Source organism: Diabrotica virgifera, chromosome 1 (assembly GCF_917563875.1).
Source record: "Diabrotica virgifera virgifera chromosome 1, PGI_DIABVI_V3a".
Taxonomy (NCBI): Eukaryota; Metazoa; Arthropoda; class Insecta; order Coleoptera; family Chrysomelidae; genus Diabrotica; species Diabrotica virgifera.
The window spans coordinates 262,606,148-262,630,891 of NC_065443.1; the positions used below are offsets into that span (position 1 = coordinate 262,606,148).

Below are 24,744 nucleotides of genomic sequence, written 5' to 3' on the forward strand. Positions count from 1 at the left end.
ACTTTTACTACCAACCAAAAATCAAGAAACCAAAGCCTTCGCTAGTTCTGACGCGCTCAGATCTTAAAGGTAGATTGGACTTTCTCCAAAATTACTAAGGATTCTGGATACTAACAAGACTATTCTGACTTTATTTATTGTTGCCCTAAAAACTTCTTTGATTGTTGCGTTGAATCATTTTCGCAGGTTGTGTATGTGTAGTGAGAATATATCAAATCTCTTCTTACTGAACTGTCTTGCCCACATCTTATCTTCTAGTATAATTTTTAGTAGGTTGTCAATATCGTTATTCATTGTGCATGTGGTCTAGGTTTTACAATTTGTAGTTTGCAAATTGAATTGAGTTGATAATTCTGGCATTTCGTTTGAGATTAAAAGTATAAGTCTTAAAAACGATATTGTAGAACTCCTAGGACCTCTTCGTCGTCATAGGAACCTCATTGTCAAGTCGTTCTCGTAGATTAAGTAACTTGTAGTACTTATTTAATACATATTACTTATTCGATGAACATGACAGCTAAAAAAGCTACAGTTAAAGCTAAAAAATTTTGAGATATATATTGCTGGAACTGCCATATTTAATTCATGAAACTTTAGGTAATATTTGTCCTAGACAAATCTTCCTGAAAGGATTTACTTAACTAACCGACTAACCCAATTCTCTGTGTCATATTTCTTGATTCTGTTTCGTTTTAAACCGAACTATGTGCAATATTTTTATCTTTAAATAGTTCATAATTATTATGAAACAACATGTCGACATTCTTCACAGACGTATTTATTGTATTTAACACACATATTTATTGTAAATGTTATCTTTGTTCCATTAAAATATGGAAAGTTTTGTGGTTTAATTTATATACGTACACCGGTTAAAGTTATGTTTTTCATTATTTTCTAGTTCATAGGATAAAGTCATGCTAACTCTTTTAATATATTAACGAATAATAAGTACATTCGATAACAAAGGATGATCTGCCAAGGCAAGTTGATTATGGAATATCATATTATGGAATAGTCTGTCATATTATGGAATAGTACAATGTAATCAAACGAGAAAATCCTTACGTTAATATTTTTTTTTATTTAACTTAATGAATTCACAACTAAGGCTATTGGCATGGTATGGTTGATTTCGCAATTAGATTATAGTGTAATGTGTAGTGTGTGTTGTGTTGAGTAAAAGTCTTGTTAGTTAGTAAAGTCGACAGAGAAACAATTCGAAGAAAAAGAGATGGATAAATGCCGAGATTTGACTACCTGATTTTGAAACCTAGTGTACAGTCAAGTTTCAGTCAGTCAAATTTACTTCCTCCCTACTAAGGTAATTTCTGGTAATTTTGCTGCGCATCAAGTGGGACTGCCAAATTTTCAAATTCATTCCTAATTTTGAACAAGTGTACTTGATTTCCTCTGATCCACGAGAAACTTATGCTATCAAAATATCATAACGTTGGTTTTATTATATCATTTGCTTCAGCACTACTTTTTTCAAATTTTTTTAAACTACATACTTAAATCTTTTCTGAAGTTGGTGAGTACATACTTGAGGTTTCTAATTAACTGTGTCTTAGCATCCGGTTAGTATTCTACCTATACATAAAGTACCCTCTATGAACAACAAAACTGAATCAGTATTGCACAATATTCCAGTATTGCACAATATTGCCAACAGACGATGCCATATTATAAAATCGAACTCTCTAGTTAATTGGCTCAATATTATGTATTGCACAATCTTCGAGTATGATCGACAGTTCTACTACATACGCTCAATAATGGGCAATGTTTCGTCAAGCGGTTACTTTGTGATAAAAAATATTAACAAATTAAAAATCCCCTGTGTGATTTAGCGGCAGCAAATTTTTCAAAGCAATCATTTCAAACAATTTTATATGGTCATTTGACAGTTAAATTTGGTTTTTTCGATCTAGCGCAGTAAATGACCGTTTTGGAGTGTAATTTTCAAGGACAACCCCGAATTGCATGAAAATTTGAATTTAGGTTCTACTTACCCTCTATTTCAAAGTTGAAATTGTGCCGTTCGTTGCTTTTACTTGGGGGGTGACAGTCATCCCTTCTGGGGGGTGAAAAAACGCGTGTTTAAAATAAACCCGAAAATGGATAAATTGACTCATTTTAAGCAACTTTCCTTCGATTGAGTTTTTTATGTAAGTCAACAATTTTCGAGTTATCTGCGATTGAAAATTTTTATTTTTCGACAAACAAACTACGTTTTTAGACGTTTTTCGCAAATAACTTAAAAAGTAAATATTTATCGAAAAAAGTATAACTTATAAAACGAAAGAAACGGTGTATTAGTAAAGTCTATAAAGGAGCAAAAGCAAAGTTGTAGTTCATCAAAAATACTTTCTTATTCGTCTAATTCCAAATCGAATATTTCAACGTGAAATCACCGAAAAATGAAGCAAGTTTCGGGAAAAACTTATTAACATTTTTTTTAAATATTTAAAACAAGCTTTATTTTTATTTTTATTTTTATTTTTTAAAAAAGTTTCTAACATCAAAAATAAACGAGTTACGCTGAAAAAAAGTTAGCACCTTTTTTTGGTAAAAAAAAATCGACAAAATATTTCTCTATTTAGCACGCTAAATTCAATTATCGTTACCGCTTTACCATTTACGTTAAATTTATGTGTATTGTTTATATGCTCCGTGAGTTTGACCGGTTTGAAGAGCTTATTTTTGAAAAGAAATTGGTTTTATAGTTAAAAATTATGGCATATCTTTCATACTAGTGACGTCATTCATCTGAGCGTGATGACGTAATCGATGATTTTTTTAAATGGGAATAGGGGTCGTGTGGTACCCCTTTGGCAGGGTGTTTAATTCTATATTTAGTAATATAAACAGTAATATCATTATTTATACATGGTGACCAAGAACAGTATTATTTTGTATTTTGACAACGACACCCGACTTCGGCGTCAAAACGTTCAAAAAATCATTTTTTTTGGTAAAATTTTGGCTTATTTCCCATTGATAATAATTGATTATGATTTTGAATTAAAATAATTGACGCAAAAGGAAGAATGTATGTAATTTATTTAACTCAAAATACATTGTATTGCTGTTAGAAAATGGAAAAAAATGTTTATTTGGCAAATAAACATTGCTTTTGGCTTAAATTAAATGTTCAAACTGCCAATACATAGGTAGGTGGGAGGCTGTTTTTAATTTAAGCGAAAAGAAATGTTTATTTGTAAAATAAACATTTTTTTTTCTATTTTTTGACAGCAGTACAATATATTTTGAGTCAAATAAATTACATACATCCTTCTTTTTGCGTCAATTAATTAAATTCAAAAATAATTTTCTTGGTCGCCCTGTACAAATATTGATATAATGTTTATATTACTGAATAGAGAATTGAACACCCTTTCAAATGAGCTGCCACACGACCCCTATTCCTATTTAAAAAACATCGATTACTTCATCACACTCAGATGGATGACGTCACTAGTATGAAATATATGTCAAAAAGTTGTAATTTAAAAATAAAAAATGGACCTGTTTCGGAATTTTTCTCAAAAATTGTCCATTTTAGATAAAATGAATTTATTCCATAATATAGCCCCTCTATGTATATAATCCAAACCTTTCTACCTAACGGTGTAAAGTGAACGGTTTCATTTACAATGCGTAGTTTTTTCACAGTGTTGAAATGAATAAAAAAGTAGTAGGCCATTAAAATGTTACATTTTTTAGGCCATACCTTGCATTTCTTAGAGGAGTCAATTTTATTTCTTTAATGTTTAGGTGGTATCAGTAGAAGCTTAAGTTCAAGTTTTTGGGGTCGCCACCCTTGTCAGCCGGCCGCCATCTTGGAAATGGGGTGCAAAGGGGTTTCTCGCTATATCTCGTAAACTAACAACCCTACGAAAAATCTAATTAAACATAAAATGTAGCAAATTAAATTTTCTACAATTTTGTTTGTATTACTTTTTATCGTCAAGTGACCAACAAAAAAGATATAAACAAAAATAAGTAAACATTTTTTAACAAGTTTCCTTTTGGAGGAACTTTTTTTCAGTTCATTTTAAAATAAAATAACAGTATATCAATTTGGTAGAGGGTTTTTCAGCAAACAATTTCCACTATAAGGTTATTTAATTCTGTTTATTTATATAGGTTTTACAGCTCTCCAAACTTGACCAGATGCTCGAATTCTCACAGGGATACAATAAAAAAAAAACGTTAGGCTTACTTTTCTGTCTATATATATTTCTTATTCATACAATTTATTATGATTTTAACATTCCTATGCTATAATTAATGTATTTTTGACCTTTCTCCCCACTATAAAGCTTTTAACCCTAAGCATATATGAAAACGCCCAAGAAGTTGTTTGAGGACAAATTCGCCGGTCCAGAAGAAGAATGACGCAACCGCAAAATGAAAAATTCTTAAGAAGAACAAAAAAACTATTTTTTATATCAAAATCATAAAGTATGATCAAAATTAGCCATCCACCACACCGTAACCAGGATCTCGAGATATAAGCGTTTTTTGGGGTGTGCCGCTTATCTATGAAGTAACGTAACTTTTTTCCTATTGTATATTTTGACTTAAAATTTTCCAAAAAACTTTTTCATGAATCATATTTTATTGCTGTGTTGGTTAAAATTATCTACTATAAAGTTTGTCACTCAACTTTTTTAACTAAACATGAAACTAACGAAATATGGTGACAAAATGTTTAAAAATTAACAACTCCTTTTATAATGTGTTTAAACATTTTGGACAAATTTGATTGTTATCTACATACCTCAAAGATGACACAGTAAAATTTTCAAAAGGAAATATTTACAGCGACCAAAGATACAGCGAGATAAATTTGAAAAATCATAAAAATTAATGTTTGGCATTTTTGTATAAAATTTGACTTTTGAACATGTTCCACCAACTATAGATAAAAATAAACTTCATATTCGGATTCAGCGACCTCGAAAACATAAAAATGACCAAAATTCGTCATTCACCTTAAATTTGATTTTCGTGGTCGGCATAACGTAATTTTAATTAAAGTATTGTTTTTATTGTATTCCTATGAGAATTAGACAATCTGGTCAAGTTTGGAGCGCTGTAAAACCTAGATAATAAATAAAATTAAACAACTTTATAGAGAAAATTGTTCATTGAAAAATCCTCTACAAAATAGCTATTATGTTATTTTATTGTGAAATGAACGGAAAAAAAGTTAGAACCTCCAAAAGGAAACTTACTTACAAAATTTTCTCTTATTTTTGTTTATAACTTTTTTGTTGGTCACTTGACGATAAAAAGTAATAGATATAGAATTGTAGAAAATTTAATTTGCTACATTTTGTGTGTATCTAAATTTTCTGTAGGGTTGCTAGTTTAGCAGATACAGCGCGAAAGCCCTTTGCAGCCCTTTTTCCAATATGGCGGCCGGGGGACAAGGGTGGCGACCACAAAAACTTGAACTTAAGCTTCTACTGAACCCCCCTACACATTAAAAAAATAAAATTGACTCCTCTAAGAAATGCACACTAAATGTAACATTTCAATGGATTATATCTTTTTGAACGTTAATAAAAAACCATAACGCAGTAAAAATCTCGATACTCACGCCTTTTCTATTGACTCCCCCAAGATATTCCAATTGAAAATAGCGGCCAGGAAAACAGCCCTTAGTAAATTTAATGGTAATAAAGTAACAGTTTATTAATTTACTGGAGCATCTGTTTTAAAATATTTACAAACTAATAACACATTAACACATAACAAATCGATATATGTATTTTATTATATCTATGCAATTATATTTAATTCTATATTGCGTTTAATTATTCGGCCAAGGTCTGTATTTTTAAAAAGCGGATATGATTCCACTTTCCGATCATCCAATTGTGACTGATTTGCAATTTTAAGAGACCAATTTCGAAAAATCTGGTATATCATCAACGTGAATAATTTCATGGTACGCCAACGTCATTAGGCTAGAAATTATTATTGTTATTTTAATGTACCGGAAGATCCAGATCGAGTTATTTGACAGAAGCAGTGCTAATAATTACAGAATAGCAACACAGAAAAAATACGTTTTTCTACAATTATATTTAAATTTTTCATCTATTAATTCCTCAGTAAATGTTTTATAATATAGATATTTATCCAACCGATGACAATTATTCGTCTTAAACATGACACAGTCTGAAGATACATCATACCAAAAGAGGGTCTTCAGGATGACAAGAATACCATATGTGAAGGGCTTATCAGAAATATTAAAAAGGATAGGAAATAAGTACATCACAACAGTTAAAACAACCAACACACTCAGATCTATCCTGTTCAAAACTAAAGCCAATAACACACATGTCGGTGAAACTGCAAGACGACGAAGAATCAGAATAAACGAATACGAAACATACATCAAAAACAGGGGTTTCGATTAATCACAAATATTCAAACTTCATGCCTGAGACAATTAACACAGACCATAGTGAAAAGATGTATCAATAATCATGGAAGAAACAAACATAAAAAAGAGAAAAATCAAAGAAGAATCTCGCATACTACTAAGTGAAGAAAAATGTGTAGCAAATACATCGGAAAAATGCAGCAGGGTTTGGTTCCAGTACTTAAAGAGGAACAACAAGAATATACCAGCAATAGCGGATAGGAAAATGTGAAACACAAGCCCCAATCCTACACTATAGGTACATATGCAACGCACAATACACAAAATGCAATTTACAATATTTACATACATCAAAACTCATAATTTACGAATACTCCCAAACACAGAATCACATAAAACATAGACTAACTCATTAACACCAAGAATAATCAGAATTTTATGTATCATATGGCATAAAACATCCACTCTCCTATATTTTCAGCCAAACCATGGGTGTTACCTAAGACAACATAGGGACAACATAGGACAAAAGTACCCAAACCTTAATTTTTTTTATTTTGACATAACATAACATCAACAACAAGCAGCGGTTATAAACGCCTTTTTGAAATTATACTTCTTTAGGCGCGATTGAAAGTGAATTTTTATTATTCTGGGCGCATGCGCACAAAGACAGTGTGTTGTTCGTTGCTAAATCATTCAAGTTATGTATGTATCAGCGTAAATAAGTTTTAAAAAGAATATGTTAGTGTTTTCAGTAAATATATTTATTATAATATTTGTGTCTTTGGATTTGTCTTCCTCGGGAGTAAGATATAAGTATTAAACATTTTTATATTTTTATACTTCACTTTGATCTGTTTGTCACCGTGGTTTGTAATTACTTCTGAGAAGTCGTGTGCACAAAGCCCTGGGCCCAGAGCACGCAAAATAGAATTCTATTTTATAATAAGAGAAAATGACGTCACAAAATAGAATTTCATAATAAAAGAATCGACGATTCCTAGGTAACGTGACGTCACTAAAATATAATTCTATTTTGCGTGCTCCCACTGCTGATGGGTTATTGGTAGAGCATTCGACTACAGATCGCGGAGGTCCCGGGTTCAAATCCGGATACGGACGATTCTTTTTTTCTTTTTATTTTCTTTTTCCTTTTTTTTTTAATTTTTGGTATTGTTTTAATAAAAATTTTTTGAAAGTGGTAATATCAAAATTAGTTTAATAATTAAATAAAATACAAATAACTGTTTTAAGTAAAGTATATTTATTTCGTTGAAATCATATATAGCCCAGTAAAGGAACGGGAAATTCGGCGATACCGTGTAATTTTCATGGGCAACTCCGAATTGCATGAAAATTTGGATTTAGGTTATACTTACCCTCCGCTTCAAAGTTGAAATTGTGCCGTTGGTTGCTTTTACTTGGGGAGTGACAGTCACCCCTTCTTGGGGGTGAAAAAACATACGTTCAAGATAAGACCGGAAATGGATAAATTGACTGATTTTAAGCAACTTTTGTTTTATAGAGTTTTTTACGTAAGTCAATACTTTTCGAGTTATTTGCCATTGAAAATGGCAGACGTTTTCAGACGGTTTTTCGCAAATAACTCAAAAAGTAAATATTTTATCGAAAAAACATCCTCAGCAAAAGTGTAGCTTATAAAAAACCCAAAAAAATGGTGTATCAGTAAAGTCTGTCAATTAAATAAAAACAAAGTTGTAGCTCATGAAAAATACGTTCTTATTCGTCTAATTCCAAATCGAATATTTCAAGGTGAAATCATTAAAAAATTAAGCACTCTTCGGGAAAACCCCATTTAAACTTTTTTAAAGTGTTTATAAAAAGCTTTGTTTTAATTGTTAACAAAAGTTTTAGCATTAAAAATAAGCGAGTTACGCTCAAAATAAAGTTGGCCCTCTTTTTTTTTGTAAAAAATCATGAAAATCTCGCCGTGTTTAGCTCCCGAAATGAAATTAATCGCTACCGCTTTACAAACAATTTACTTATGCCTGGTTGCACCAACAGATCTTAAGCTCCAGCTTAGCTAAGCTCTACTTATAGATAGGGCCTCCTTGAGTATCAGTTACGTTGCACCATAATTTTAGATTCTTACCTTATTATCAATGATATATATCATTATATTATGGTATTCTTATTGTAATATATTATAATTATATTATATTAATTATTATGATATTCTCGACTTAAGCTTAAGATCTGTTGGTGCAACCGGGCATTAACTATCTATTTTTTATATGATCTGTCAGTCTCACCGGTCTAAAGTGTTTTTTGAAAGGCTTATAATTGAGAAAGCTTGAATGGGTCACTAATCACGAGTGTATGCAAATTTTGAACAGCCATATCTTAACCAATTTTTGTCTTACGGAGAAACAAAATGAAACTAGCATATTTATAATAGCAAAACCTACATTTTTTTACTCTTTAAGATTTTTCTTATCACTAATACTTTTTAAGTTATTTTGAAAAAATTAAATTTTTCAAAAATTTTTAGAAATTTTTTTTTTACTATAAAACCAAATGTTTTCAAAAATAAGCACTTTAAACCAATCAAACCTACAGATCATATAAACAATACACATACAGTTACAATAGATGGTAAAGCCAAACGATTAATTTCATTTGGGGTGCTAAATAGAGGGAAGTTTTCACGATTTTTTTTAACAAAAAAAAGGAGCCAACTTTTTTTTCAGTGTAACTCGTTTATTTTTGATGCTGTAAACTTTTGTAAAAAGCAAGTAATAACCTTTTTTCGATAATTTAAAAATGTTAATAAGGTTTTCCCGAAAGACGCTTCTTTTTTCGGTGATTTCACGTTGAATTATTCGATTTGGAATTAGACGAATAAGAACGTATTTTTCATGAGCTACAACTTTGCTTCTGCTCAATTTGTAGACTTTACTGGTACACCATTTTTTCGTGTTTTTATAGGTTACACTTTTGCTAAAAATATTTTTTTCGATAAAATATTTACTTTTTGAGTTATTTGGGAAAAACTGTCTGAAAACGTAGTTTCATTGTCGAAAAATCAACATTTTAAATCGCGAATAACTTGAAAAGTATTGACTTACGTAAAAAACTTTATAGAACAAAAGGTGCTTAAAATAAGTCAATTGGTCCATTTCCGGCCTTATTTTAAACACGCGTTTTTCACCCCCCGAGAAGGGCTAAATGTCACAAATTCAACTTTGAAGTGGAGGGTAAGTAGAACCTAAATCCAAATTTTCATGCAATTTTGAGTTGACCCTGAAAATTACACTCTAAAACGATCATTTATTGGGCTAATAATAGAAGTATAACTTCTTACGTGCGTACAAAGTACCCACACATTCTTTTTCAACATAAATTCTTTTCTCCATCATCACTCTTTTGAAAATGGTTTCGGGAGTTGAAATCGAAACGTCAAATATTTTTTAGGTAAAAATGTAATTGTCATTACAACCAAACTGTGGCCAATCCCTTATAAAAATAACATTCATACTATGTATATATTAACCTCAAGACATCTAATTTTAGACATAGGCCTCTTCTAAACCTTCTCTATTTTTGTCTATTTTAGCTAGGTACAAAAATTTTTCTAATTATCTCGTCTATGGTCACTAAATTTTTTGCTTATCTGATCTTATAAAATCTAATTTTAGAGATAGGCCTTTTCTAAATTGATTATGTATGGAAAGATTCAAGGTAAAAAGAGGGAGACGCAGAATATCGTGGCTGCGCAACCTGAGAGAATGTTACGGATGTACACCAAATGAACTTTTCAGAGCAGCCGTCTCTAAAATCCGAATAGATATGATGATTGCCGACCTCCGACTCGGAGACGGCATTTAAATAATCTAATCTTATAAGATCCTAATGCGACAAGTCACGTAGTCTGTCCGGTACGGTTTCGCTATGTAAACATTGAATGACTTTTAATAAACATCGCCAACTTCAATTAGAGACAGCACCTAAAGAAAAAGAAGATATAACTATGATTTACAATTTCTAATAATCTTCTTTCATCTTTAGTCTATTTGTCTAATAGAATTGTAGAACAGTTTCCACTTCAATGCAGTTATTTTCAGTTTATTGGACTAGGTAGCGAATGGGTAGCATCATTCATTTTGTGATGTCTTTTCCAAATAGTCTTCCTTCTATCTGAAAATATGGCCGCTACATAGAAGTGAATGACCTACATGAAATGAAATAATTTGGAAGGAAGTACGATACGTTCAATACGAAAATTTAGGAAGTTGTTGGCTTGTATAATCAGAAAACCGCTAATATTCTGGTAGATAATGCGGAAAAAACTATTATTCATGAAAAATGATAGAGAGGAATTGCTTGAAATATATATTAGGTATATAATTGAATTGTTTAAGACGACAGATCAAGTATATAGTGTAATTGCAGGGTAATACAAGACGAAGGCCAGAAGTTTTAAAATCTGAAGTTCTTCATGCTATAAAATCAGTTAACACCAAAAATTCAAACTGAACCAAACAACATTCCAACAGAATTTTTAACTAAGTGCTATATAGCCCAATAAATGACCGTTTTGGAGTGTAATTTCCAGGGGCAACTTCGAATTGCTAGAAAATTTGGATTTAGGTTCTACTTACCCTCCACTTCAAAGTTGAATTTGTGCCGTTGGTTGCTTTTACTTGGGGGTGACATTTACCCCTTCTCGGGGATGAAAAACGCGTGTTTAAAATAAGGCCGGAAATGGATAAATTGACTTATTTTAAGCACCTTTTGTTCCATAAAGTTTTTTACGTAAGTCAATACTTTTCGAGTTATTCGCGATTTAAAATGTTGATTTTTCGACAAAAAAACTACGTTTTCAGACCGTTTTTCCCAAATAAACTCAAAAAGTAAATATTTTATCGAAAAAAATATTTTTAGCCAAAGTGTAGCCTATAAAAAAACCAAAAAATGGTGGACCAGTAAAGTCTACAAATTAAGTAGAAGCAAAGTTGTAGCTCATGAAAAATACGTTCTTATTCGTCTAATTCCAAATCGAATAATTCAACGCGAAATCACCGAAGAAAGAAGCGTTTTTCGGGAAAACCTAATTAACTTTTTTAAAGTATCTAAAAAAAGATTATTATTTGTTTTTTTTTTTTTACAAAAGTTTACAGCATCAAAAATAAACGAGTTACACGGAAAAAAAAGTTGGCCCCTTTTTTTGGTAACAAAAATCGTGAAAACCTCCCTCTATTTAGCACCCTAAATGAAATTAATCGTTTGGCTTTACCATATATTTTATCTGTTTGTGTATTGTTTATATGATCTGTAAGTTTGATTGGTTTGAAGTGCTTATTTTTAAAAACATTTGGTTTTATAGTAAAAAAAAACTTTCTAAAAATTTTTGAAAAATAAAATTTTTTCAAAATAACTTAAAAAGTATTAGTGATAAGAAAAATCTTAAAGAGTTAAAAAAAATGTAGGTTTTGCTAGTATAAATATGCTAGTTTCATTTTGTTTCTCCGTAAGACACAAATTGGTTAAGATATGGCTGTTCAAAATTTGCATACACTCGTGATTAGTGACCCATTCAAGCTTTCTCAATTATAACCCTTTCAAAAATAAACACTTTAAACCGGTGAGACTGACAGATCATATAAAAAATAGATAGGTAAGTAAATTGTTTGTAAAGCGGTAGCGATAAATTTCATTTGGGGAGCTAAACACGGCGAGATTTTCATGATTTTTTACAAAAAAAAGAGGCCAACTTTATTTTGAGCGTAGCTTGCTTATTTTTAATGCTAAAACTTTTATCAACAATTAAAACAAAGCTTCTTATAAACACTTTAAAAAAGTTTAAATGGGTTTTTCCCGAAAAGTGCTTAATTTTTCGGTGATTTCACCTTTAAATATTCGATTTGGAATTAGATGAATAAGAACGTCTTTTTCATGAGCTACAACTTTGTTTTTATTTGATTGATAGACTTTACTGATACACGATTTTTTTGGGTTTTTTATAAGCTACACTTTTGCTAAGTATATTTTTTTCGATAAAATATTTACTTTTTGAGTTATTTGCGAAAAACCGTCTGAAATCATAGTTTTTTTGTCGAAAAATCAACATTTTCAGTGGCAAATAACTCGAAAAGTATTGACTTAATAAAAAACTCTATAGAACAAAAGTTGCTTAAAATCAGTCAATTTATCTATTTCCGGTCTTATCTTGAACGTATGTTTTTTCACCCCCGAGAAGGGGTGACTGTCACCCCCCAAGTAAAAGCAACCAACGGCACAATTTCAACTTTGAACTGGAGGATAAGTAGAACCTAAATCGAAATTTTCATGCAATTTGGAGTTGCCCCTGAAAATTACACGGTATCGCCGAATTTCCCGTTCATATACTGGGCTAATAGTTGCTTTTAACAATATGTATACAATGGCTGAAAGTCTGTTTTTATAGCACTTTCAAATAAAACAGCAAGCAAAAGTTCGACAAATACAGATTAATCAGTGTGATATTTCACACACTAAATATTTTTCTCCTAAATGGTACACGGAAGAATAATACGGCGGAACAACCTAGATGAAATCTAGTGTGGCAGCTTTTGACTTAAATATACTTCTCCAAAAGCGTCGCGACCAATGTAAAAATGTCTATGTAGCTCTCATTAATTACAAAGAAGCTTTAGATAAGGCACAGTATGGAACACTTTTGAACATACATATATTAAGATTATCGGCACTCAATAGTGGAGATGTCGGTATCATAGAGAACTTGTATTAGAAATAGATATTCCAACAGTAGCTGGAATTGATGGAAGCCTAACCAACGAATATTCAACGAGGCATCAGACAGGGATGCATTCCCTCCCCGTTATTTTTCAACTTCTACTCGGATATAACTTTCAAACTACGTACAAAGCTAATTAATGCTATTTCATATGCTGATGGCCTTTCTTGTACTACGATACACCAGTCTATGGTCATATTGTGCAATAGTACCCAGCACCTTTGAGAATTGTTATATTGCGTATACACGACAGGATGGAAATGGATCTAAAAATGAAAGTCATTAAGAAAAATATTATGACATTTAGCCAAGAACCACATGCTGATGCTTTCCTACATATAGATCCGATAGAACACTGAGATAGTTAATGCATTTAAATATCTGGCATTGGATGCTACACCAGAGAACAACTAGACACAAATAAAGAGATTAAGTGCGAGGCACTGGACACTTATATGGCATAAGTGCGAGGCATTTGATTGCACAAAGCAAGCACTTTTTGGAGAGTACCGAGTCCAAAAACATGATACCAATACACTAGACCTGCATAGTCTCATACAGAGTTTCAAAATTCTGAAATTGGTATCATGAATAAATGGAAGATGTACAATAAGGCAATCAGCTGCAGTATGAACGATTTCTAATGGACGGTTGCCGAAAAAAATTGCATTTATTTTTGTTTTTCCCAGTTTTAGTCTTAACCATTTAGTTTGTTCCTTTTTTCTTCTCTTTTATCTGTTGCCCTAATAGCTTTATATATTTCCGCAAATTCTAATGTCGATTTCTTGTTTTGATGAATAAGTTTTTTTTCGTTTTTTTTTTATTAGTGTTATGTTGTTTCTAATTGTTTCTTATGAAATCCGTTTACAATACACTCTTCTTGCCTTTCCATTTATCTCCTATGTTCGTTCAGAGTTTCGAGCATTGGGTTTTTAATTTTTTCTTTGAATATTTCTTTATTTATTTTTATTTTGAAATGACCAAGTGATAGAAGAAATATCGGTCGACCGCGCAAGAGATGGAGTAACAAACTTCCATAGAGGCAACTCGCCAATGAACAAGCAAAGCTGCTTATATAAAGGAAGAAGAAGAAGACTTTTAGTTTTGCGGATCTACATTTTGCATATTATTAGTTATTCATGATATTTTAATATAAACCAGTGAATTCTGAAAATGTTTTTTAAGATAATTATACAAAAAACTCTAACAAGAAGTAAAACCACTTCTATGTAAATTGGTATATTTATTAAAACTTAAAAATCCCAATGGATTGAATAAAAATGTCCAATTCAGAACGTTTTCAGACCTATCGGTCCATCATCAGTGAATCTACAATAAAATAAGTAATCCCACTATTAGAATTGAAAGATGGTTGAAATTTTTAAAAGCTAAAAATGTGGTTAGATTACTTACGTGCATACTTGCTAAATAGCCCCAGAACCAAACAATGGTTGAATTTAAAATTCAATTTACATTATTTAAAAATAATATTAAACAGGCTAAACGCCGATGTTACAGGATATTGCCTATGGGAACATGGTGAAACCCTACCAAAACCTCAATCAACCATCTTAGGCCAACTTTGACTATAAAGTGACACTAATGACTAAGGCTTGTCAAGGAAAATAGGCTGTCACTTTATAGTCAAAGTTGGCCTAAGATGGTTGATTGAGGTTTTGGTAGGGTTTCACCATGTTCCCATAGGCAATATCCTGTAACATCGGCGTTTAGCCTGTTTAATATTATTTTTAAATAATGTAAATTGAATTTTAAATTCAACCATTGTTTGGTTCTGGGGCTATTTAGCAAGTATGCACGTAAGTAATCTAACCACATTTTTAGCTTTTAAAAATTTCAACCATCTTTCAATTCTAATAGTGGGATTACTTATTTTATTGTAGATTCACTGATGATGGACCGATAGGTCTGAAAACGTTCTGAATTGGACATTTTTATTCAATCCATTGGGATTTTTAAGTTTTAATAAATATACCAATTTACATAGAAGTGGTTTTACTTCTTGTTAGAGTTTTTTAACTATATGGTATACAGCCAACCTAGGGAACCTCCCTTTTAGATAATTATACAAATTTTTATACAGATTTTTTTATTGCAGGTACAAAACCTCCTCAAGAAAAGTTCCTTTACCAAAGTGCTGTGATAATCAACCAGAACGAATTCATCTGTGATCAAATAACTTATTATTAATTATCTACTAGCATTAAATTGATAAAAGAATGACAAACAATAATCAAGCGATTCTGGAAGATGTGTACGTAGATGGCAACGGCAGAAACTCGGACCAATTCGAGAAACTTCTTGGACATAGCCAAACTGCTCCGACGTTACCAGCTTTGCTACCAGCTGCGCAAATTGGCAAGAAGTTAGAGTCAAGAAGGAAATCGGATAATAGCCTTTTGGGTTCTTTGAACAAGTTGAGGTACTCGATTGGATCGAAAGATGGGCCGATTCAACTTAACAACAGGCTTGGTAGGTAAGTCATTTGAGCTTTTTGATTTATTATACTTCTTCGTAAGACACTACAATAGTAATTATTGTTTTAAGAAGGTGTTGTAGCACTGCTACGTTAAATGTTATATACAGTGAGGACGTTTGAGTTTGCATAAATTCATTACCTATCTCGAGAATGGGCAAATTTAAAGAAAAATCCTCAGACAGGTCGATTTTTATTTTTAAATTAGGACTTTTTGGTATATATTGACGTCACTAGTGACGTCATCCATCTGGGCGTGATGAGGTAATCGTTGATTTTTTAAATGATAGTAGGGGTTGTGTGATAGCTCATTTAAAAGATAATTCAATTCTTTATTTAACTTGCTTCGTTGTCGCTCGTGCTCTAAACATCGCGTGCGTTCGCAAAAAGCATACTTCACGAACTGTTTCATGAATAACTATTTTCAAAACCTGCCTCATTTTATAGTCAGTTATGTGTAAATTGGTATGAATTTTTGAATTAGGTATGGAAATGTAATAATTTAGTGAGTAACGGTTACGTCAATAATCTAGTGAGTGACCTGCACAATATACCTAAGTGACTGTCAACTCCGTTTAATCATTTCAAAATTGCCATTTTATTCAATAGTGCTACCTTTTCAATAGAATATTTCATAGAATATATCTTGTAAGTAAAATGTTATGGTATTGGGGCTTTCGTACAAGATGCAATTTAAATATTTAATAAAAGATATCCAGAAGTCATCATCATCATTCCTCAACCTCTTGCATCCACTGTTGGCATGCTATAGCCCATCTCTATTTGAAGTAGATCTAGATTTTTATCCAGAAGTATATTTACAAAAATTATTAAAGAAATTAAACGAGTCAGGATCTATTGAAAAAAAAAATCAAAAAAGACATACATAACGATGATGCTGCTACTGTCCTAGCTAAGCATTCAATAAGGAAAAATATGAAGCTAAATTTACGAAAAAGAGAAGCGAAAGTTGGTTTTAGCGAGAGCCACTCACAGAAAATTTCCTCGCAAAAAATTCTTCTCAAAAATCATCTCAGACCGAAATTTATTCACATCTTCCAAGATTGTGATTATGACGCGAGGTGATTGTGATTATCTGTGCAATCATTGGTGAAAATCTTTTGAATAGCCGCTTCTTTCACTACAATATTTTTGATTTTCTGATAAAGCAAACTTGACGATTAATGGAACCATTTTATCGTAAATCTGTCCGTACTGAGCTACTGAAAATTATTATATTACAGTATTCAACCTAATAGTCAATTTGCTAGAAAGTTACATGTTAGAATAAATGGAGCTTTGGTGTGATGTTTTACCTGACCAAATAATTGGATTGTATTTCTGGAGAGTTGTTACATCAGGAATTATATTTACATTTGCTGGACACATTATGGAAAAATAGTGAACTAAAGAATTTATTGAAAAATATAGGTATACCTATATTACGTAAGAATTGTAGATATTTAAAACTTTAACATTAAGTGCATTGCTGTCAAAATAAACACAGACATACCTACATACCAAGGTAACACCAACCTTACGAAAATTAAATGCAGCAAACTTTAACAACTGAATAAATGACTAATGTCCTGTTCCGTTTTTAAAAATACGTTGCTTACTAAATCATCTAAAGTAAATTAGTATAAAAAATAGAACTCCAATAGAAATTCAAGGTTCACCAATCAACACCTGGCTTGAAAAACGGTTACATGCAATTCAGACTTTGCATGGGCTATTTATGTTTTTAATTAGTTTAGTTTTTTAGTGGAGCAAAAATGAACATTAGGTCATATAAAAAAATAATTATGTAAATTAATTTTTTAATTATGTAAACAAACTTAAAAATGGAGGTATTATGGGACGAACATAAATTTGAGTAATGGAAGTGAATATTTAATTAGAAGTTTCCTATACGATAACTACTATAAGTACTACTATTAGGTGGGGGTCCGGACAAATAATCCCCGGACAAATAATCCTGGACAAAAAATCCCCACAAATTATCCCTGGACAAAAAATCCCCGGACAAATAATCCCCGGAAAAAGTATCTCCACAAAAAATCCCGGACAAAAAATCCCCAAGAAATATTTGTTGCCGAATAGTTCTCTAAAAGTTTTCCCGAAATTTTACCAAATTTCGAATTCCAATTCCATGCTGAAAACTTCAAAATTTTCATGACAAAAGAGTGTGAGTTTTTTCAAAAATCGTGGAAGATGTGGGGAATGAACTAAGGCCCCGTTATCAGGAGAGGCGCTTAACGCGCGTTTTAATAACGCCCGATTACAATTACATACATTTTACTTAAGACCGTTCACATGCTAACGCGCGTTTTAGGTAATTAAAACGCGCGTTGGCATGTGAACGGTCTCAAGTAAAATGTATGTAGTTGTAATCGGGCGTTATCAAAACGCGCGTTAAGCGCCTCTCCTGACAACGGGGCCTTAGTTCATTCCCCACATCTTCCACGATTTTTGAAAAAAAACTCACACTTCTTTGTCATGTAAAATTTGAAGTTTTCAGCATGGAATTGAAATTCGAAATTTGGTAAATAGTCCAAGTAATAAAGCTTAAAATAGGACAAAAGCTCGCAATTTTTACAGAATGGATCGATTTGCTTGAAAATTTGAGAATAAGTAGTGGATAGTCCAAGGATCAAAATATATATATATATATCATTCCAAAAGGCGCTTTTACCATGGGGGTAGTTGCCACCCCATCTTGTAGTTGGAAATTTTTATTATATTTTGACCGCAAGAGTTGGTAAAAACATTCATTATAAGCAAAAAAGATTCTATAGGTTTTTTTGATAAAATTAATCATTTTCGATTTATTCGCTATCGAAAGTGTTAGTTTTATATCGAAAAAATCAATGTTTTTAATCAGTTTTCTGCTGATAACTCAAAACGTTTTAATTTTATCAAAACAACGTTACTTAACAAAAATGTACCTTTTAAAAAAATAAACAAAACCGTTTTTCTTTATTTTCTTTAAGACCAATAATAATCGAGCTATACTTTATTTTATATGTTGGCTCTTCTTCGTCAAATGCTAAATATTGTAGTTTCAAAGTCAAAGGACGGGAAAACTATGCATTTTTCGAGGATAACTTGTTGAAACTAATTTAGTTTTTAAAATTATGAGTATTTAAAAATATGATCTCCAGAAATGAAAAAAAATCTGTAGCTAAAAAAATTAAGTGACTTATAATGAAAAGAATGTCAGTCCATATTTGTTTCATAAAAAAGTGATCGTAAACAACCCCCTAATCACCACCCTAATTAAAATTGGTCATTGATCTGATTTGGTTTTCTTGATTTATGTATTGTTCATAGGTTCTGGAAGTTTGATTGGCTTAGAATGATTAGTTTAAAAAAAAATGGAGTTAAAAGCGAATAACGAGTTTTTGTAGTTTGGTAAATGATGCCTTTTCCTTCAGAATAGAAAGATTAGCATCAGAGATACGAAAAAAATATTTAAATATGAAATGGTAGCTTATTTAATTTCCAAGAACGTGGTTTTCAAAAAATTTTTTACGGCAAAAATTGAGTGAGTTATTGACAATTAATACTTGTAATATCATGCAAAAACCACCTTTACCAACCCTTTTAATGCCACCTCTTTTTGTGACTAAAAATTTTAAAAGGATTTAATATGAATAGCCTTATAGATCTTGTAAAAACCTATAAAATTATTTTTTAACAAACTTTCTAAGATAAAAAATAAAAAAGTTACGGTTAAAATATCAATATATTTTTTTGAAAAAAAAAGGAGAAATCCAATTGGAAATATAATAATGTAAGTTAGCGGTGTTTTTATTCATTACCCTTATTTATTCTTCTTTATTTATGTATTATTAATAGATTCTAGAAGTTGAAGACTGGCTCAGAACGATTAGTCTTTAAAAAACTGAAGTTTAAAACGAATAACGAATGTCTGCAATTTGGTAAAAAATGCAATTTTCTTCAGAATATAAAGATTAGCGTCAGAGATACGGAAAAATGTTTAAATATGAAATTATAGGTAATTTAATTCCCAAGAACCTGGATTGATAAAATTTGTTCTACGGCAAAAATTGAGTGAATCGTAAATGAGTATACCATCGAAAAACATTGATTTTTTAGGTGTAAAACTAACACTTTCGATGGCGAATAAATCAAAAACAATTTTATCAAAAAAAAGTATAGAACATTTTTTGCTTAGAATGAACGTTTTTATTAACTTTTGCGGTCAAAATATAATAAAACATTTCCACCCCCGACATGGGGTGGCAACCACCCCCATGGTAAAAGCGCCTGTCGGCATCATATAGATTTTGATCCATGGACTATCCATTACTTATTCTCAAATTTTTAAGCAAATTGATCCATTCTGTAAAAATTGCGAGGTGAAAAGCTTTCGTTCCTGGACTAAAAATTTCGGGAAAACTTTTAGAGAACTATTCGGTAACAAATATTTCTTGGGATTTTTTGTCCGGGATTTATTGTGGGGATATTTTGTCCAAAAAAATTTGTGGGGATTATTTGTCCGGGATTTTTTGTGGAGTTTTTTGTGCGGGGATTATTTGTCCGGGGATTTTTTGTCCGGGGATAATTTGTGGGGATTTTTTGTCCGGGATTATTTGTCCGGGGATTATTTGTCCTAGCTTCATTAGGTGCTATAACTATAAATGCTAAACTTTAAACGCACTCTTCCTATTTTCTCTGTTGTGCCCTTTACATATGGCAGGATGGTTTTTACAAACGGTTTTCCGTCTTCGGTTTTTCGACTTCGGTTTTTCGTCTTCTGTTGGGTTCCTAATTCTTCTGTGAGCATTTTGGGTCTTTTCGATGGTGTATGTTGAAAAGACCGATCGGAGAGGGCAACACGACCCTACCTGACAGTTGACAACTTAGAAAAAGTAGATAGTTTTAACTATTTAGGAGTCAACATCACAAAGGACAACACTGACGATGCAGAGCTTAGAAGAAAAATCACCTTAACCAATATGGTATACTTTGATATGAATTAGATATTTAAATCGCGAGAAGCACATTAAACGAAGTACAATTAAGAAGGTAGATCTAAAGAAACAGAGTTCGTCAAGCTTGTACGTCAATAACTCCGGACATGCTGAGACGGATGAGCATACGAACATGGCGTCGTATCAAGTTGTGTTGCGACAATGGAGGTATGGACACCGATGTTGATAAATAAATAAGTAATAAATAACTTACAAATAAAGTTGTGATATTATTTTTTCTCTATGTAGTACAACAACAGCAATTCATTACTATAAAGTGACTTTCCGGCCACCCTATACATATCAGCTGTCATTCACCCAATCACCTCTACAAGTTCGGTATCTCCTTTTCAAGAAATACCACTCCATAGCACTATGCCGGCACCACCAAAATTAACACTCTGTATAAGGCTAGATCTGGCATAGCGTTCATCATATGGAAGAAAGATTTACAAAATTTCGTCTACAGAAGAGTTGGAGAAGAGTATGTCAATTGTAACCTCATACAGAGCGTTAGTTTTGGTGGTGGCAGCATAGTGTTACGGAGCGGTCTTGCTTTGAAAGGACATACCGAGCACGCGGAGGTGGTTAGACAGATGCCAACTGATATGTACATTGAAAACATTTAAGAAGATCATGTTTTGCCATTTTAAAACCATATTGGTGATGATATATTGGAGTTAATGAACGTCTTCATGTCTTCATGTTGCTAGCAAAGTGAAGACTTACCTTGATGAAATTCAATTTAAAAATTATACTGGCCAGCATAAAGCTCAGATCAGATTTAAATTCGATTACAGTATTTATAGGATACTTTAAAACATCACATTCGGAAAAGAAATCCAATTCCAATGATAAAGGATAACAGCACAAAATATTTCATTCTACATGCATATGCAATATTTTTGTCCGTGAACTACCTTTATATCAGTAAGCTCGCCTAGAGCATCTTCATTGGACAGGCCATGTATTGAGAATGGAAGAAAACATTCTACCAAAAAAATTGGTGAATGCAAGAGCACCGGGGAAGAGACCTATTTGAAGACTGAGAAAGCAATGGGAGGATGATTGGATGACGACGCAAGAAATCTCCTGCGCAGTCAATTGTGGAGGAAGATGGTTACAGCCTTCACGGATAGAGCTGAGGCTAAGGGAGGCCAGGGCTCGCAATGGGCTGTAAAGTCATAGGATGGCTAGAAACTATAAACGACTAAAAATAATTGAAAATAAACAAGATAGATAAAGATAAAGGCAGTTTTTGTTTTTATTTGATTCAGAGTTGGACCACCATCTCCATATAGCTATTTCAGCATCTATGCATCCTCAATGAAGCTATGCAGTCACAACTCTGAAACAAGTATCAACAATCCTGCCTATTTAAGGGAAAATATCACGATGCAATGTTTCCACCTTTTGAGATGCAAAACAGCGACATCTCTCGTAATACGAGGAAGACGAAAAGCCCTGGATACAAAGTTTACTACTTTTATACAATTAGAATAATTGAAATAAAATAATAAACAATATTTTAAATTCAAGACTTTTCGTTAAGAAACTGCTTTCTGGCTGCATCCTGTATCACCGGCTTTTACAATATATAAGCACAAGAGACGACAAATATAGAAGAAAGCAAATAAAGGATACTTTGGCCACGAATTTACCTTCTTTCGTCAAGGAAAAGGACCGAAAGAGAGTTTCAGATACTGAAATCTGAGTAAAGATGAAAAAGATAAAGGCAGTTTGATGAAAATAACTAGTTACACCTTAGTTTTTATTGTAGCGATTCTATTTTGTTAATAAACTGAGTGCGAATATTTTTATACTCTAAGATACAATTAATATTGGCTATGCGCACGTGTGCCTGGTTGTAGTGTAATTTTCACTCAATTCCAGTCGAAGTTAAAATTTTATAAACTAAAAAAATTAGGTAATTACTAAATTTACTAAAAAATTAGACAGTTAGGACTGGGTTCAATAAACAGAGTATCGGCTCCGAGCTTCGCTGGTATCGCCACCTACCTACAGGATTACTAGTATAACTTTTACCGGAAATTTTCTGGAAAGAAAAAAGTGTTGCCTATAATACTCTGTGAGTTTTGCTGGTATGGCTGCTATCGCCATCTAACGGTTGGCTAGTGTTCCTATTTCGGCCGGAATTTTAAAGAGGACAGTAGAAAAGCAAATAATAGTTGTTTCAAACTTATTATTTAATTCTTATCGAATAATATTTAGAACGTAAAGAAGTAATTGGATTGTAATCGATAATTAATAGCAGTAAGTACAGAATTTACTATTCATTATGATTATTTTTAAGATTTTGCTTATCGTTTTGACGTTTATGTTGACAACTAATATTAGAAAAAATTTATTCTGCAAAAAAGTATAATAATTTAATATAATTATAGTATAATACTTCTTAAATATTAACTTATTAATGACAGTTAACGGCATCTTACGTTTGCTGTGATTGGTCGTTATGTTCACGCATTCAAATTTTGTTTCAAGATTGGATTGTAAAATTGAAACCGTCAAAATTCGAGAGTGTGTTAACTGATCCTTTAGCTCAAATTTTTCTACCGTTTTAAAATTAAAATTGTGTTTACTTACTTTTTTCTAATTGCATCAATCCATTTTTGTCGTTGAATCACCTTATGCTTAGCGACAGGAAAGTTGTAGAATACACAGTTACTATTGTAACCAGTATTTCGACACTCTTTAATACAACAATTTTCGTGAGACATTTAAAAGCTATAATATGCAACTCTTAATGCAGAACGTCAAAAAGCAAATTTCCAGTAAAGGTTTACAAACTTGTCACTACTGGCGCTCGCGAATTTTTAATTATCCCCTCTACCTACGAGCTCACAGCGTTGAGCGAGCGTTATTATTAGAAAAAACGATATCAACGATATTGTTAAACGGTTTGTAATAATGGAATAGTGAATTTTGCAACGTAAAATAATCTTATTATATTCAGCCATAAGACTACAGCATCGTCTTACACATGAATTCAATATACACGTATTTATCTTACGCATGCATTCAATATACGTATCTTACACATGAATTCAATATATGTATTTATCCTAAACAATTTGAACCAATTGGAATATCTGGTGGAAGTCAATAGAAAAGGTATATCATCTCGTGGGTATCTAAATTTTTACTGTGTTTTTTAATAAGAGTGTAGGCGCAAAATCTCGGTCATATGCATTTTAAATTGATTCATTTTTTTCGAATCCTGAGAAAACTAGTAAATATTTTTGAAAAAATTAAACGCAGAATAAAAGATTACATCACTACCGAGGGTCGAAAATCCCTGAGAACTTTTATGGGTGAAACAAAATGAGAAAAATTAGTGTAATATTTAATTTCAAATAACCCAGTCAAAAATGCTTTCGTTTACTCTAAGGTGTTTCGGCCCTCGGTAATAATGTAATCTTTCCATCTGCGTTAAATTTTTCAAAAAATATTTATTTACACTCTTAAGATATAAGCAAAAAAAGCGACTTTTTTCATTCATTTCAATATTGTAAAAAAAATTACACATTGTAGATGAAAACGTTTAACAGACGACTTTCTTGAAAATACTCGCTCTTTAAAGTGAGGTTTTTTATATTAAAAAATGTTTATAAACAAAAAATGATTGCAAATTAAACCTGAAAATAAGCATTTTTTCAATAAATTGTTTATAATTAATAAAACAAACAACCAAGATATTTAAGAACATTTTTTCATAATATGAGTTTTTATGTAGTTGCTGTAGTTTTTATGTAGTTACTACGTCGAACCCGCTTATTGGAATAGCCTTCGTGCCAAGCAAAACTATTCCTATAACCGGGATATTCTAATAACCGATCAGTGGTGGCTAGTAGAAATAAATATACTGAATATACGTCATAATAGTACAACCCACTTTGTACATGTACATAGTATGTATGTACATGTACATACATACGTGATGTACATATGTATATGGTTTTATTTCTTTTTATGTCAATAACACAGTACCATAGTATAACTATTGCTTATGTTATTAAAACACCAAACTACATTATATGTGCACTGCGCATACATACAC

At 31.7% G+C, this 24,744-nt stretch overlaps 1 protein-coding gene across 1 annotated transcript in view; it reads left to right on the forward strand.

The window, feature by feature from the left end:
• Positions 1 to 24,744, forward strand: part of LOC114329438 (G protein-activated inward rectifier potassium channel 3) — a 273,370-nt gene that overhangs the window by 65,272 nt on the left and 183,354 nt on the right. Inside the window, exon 2 of the mRNA XM_028278543.2 lies at positions 15,286 to 15,663. Within this exon, the coding sequence (XP_028134344.1) occupies positions 15,407 to 15,663 (257 nt within the window). The 5' untranslated portion in view covers positions 15,286 to 15,406. The remainder of the gene's footprint in view (positions 1 to 15,285; positions 15,664 to 24,744) is intronic.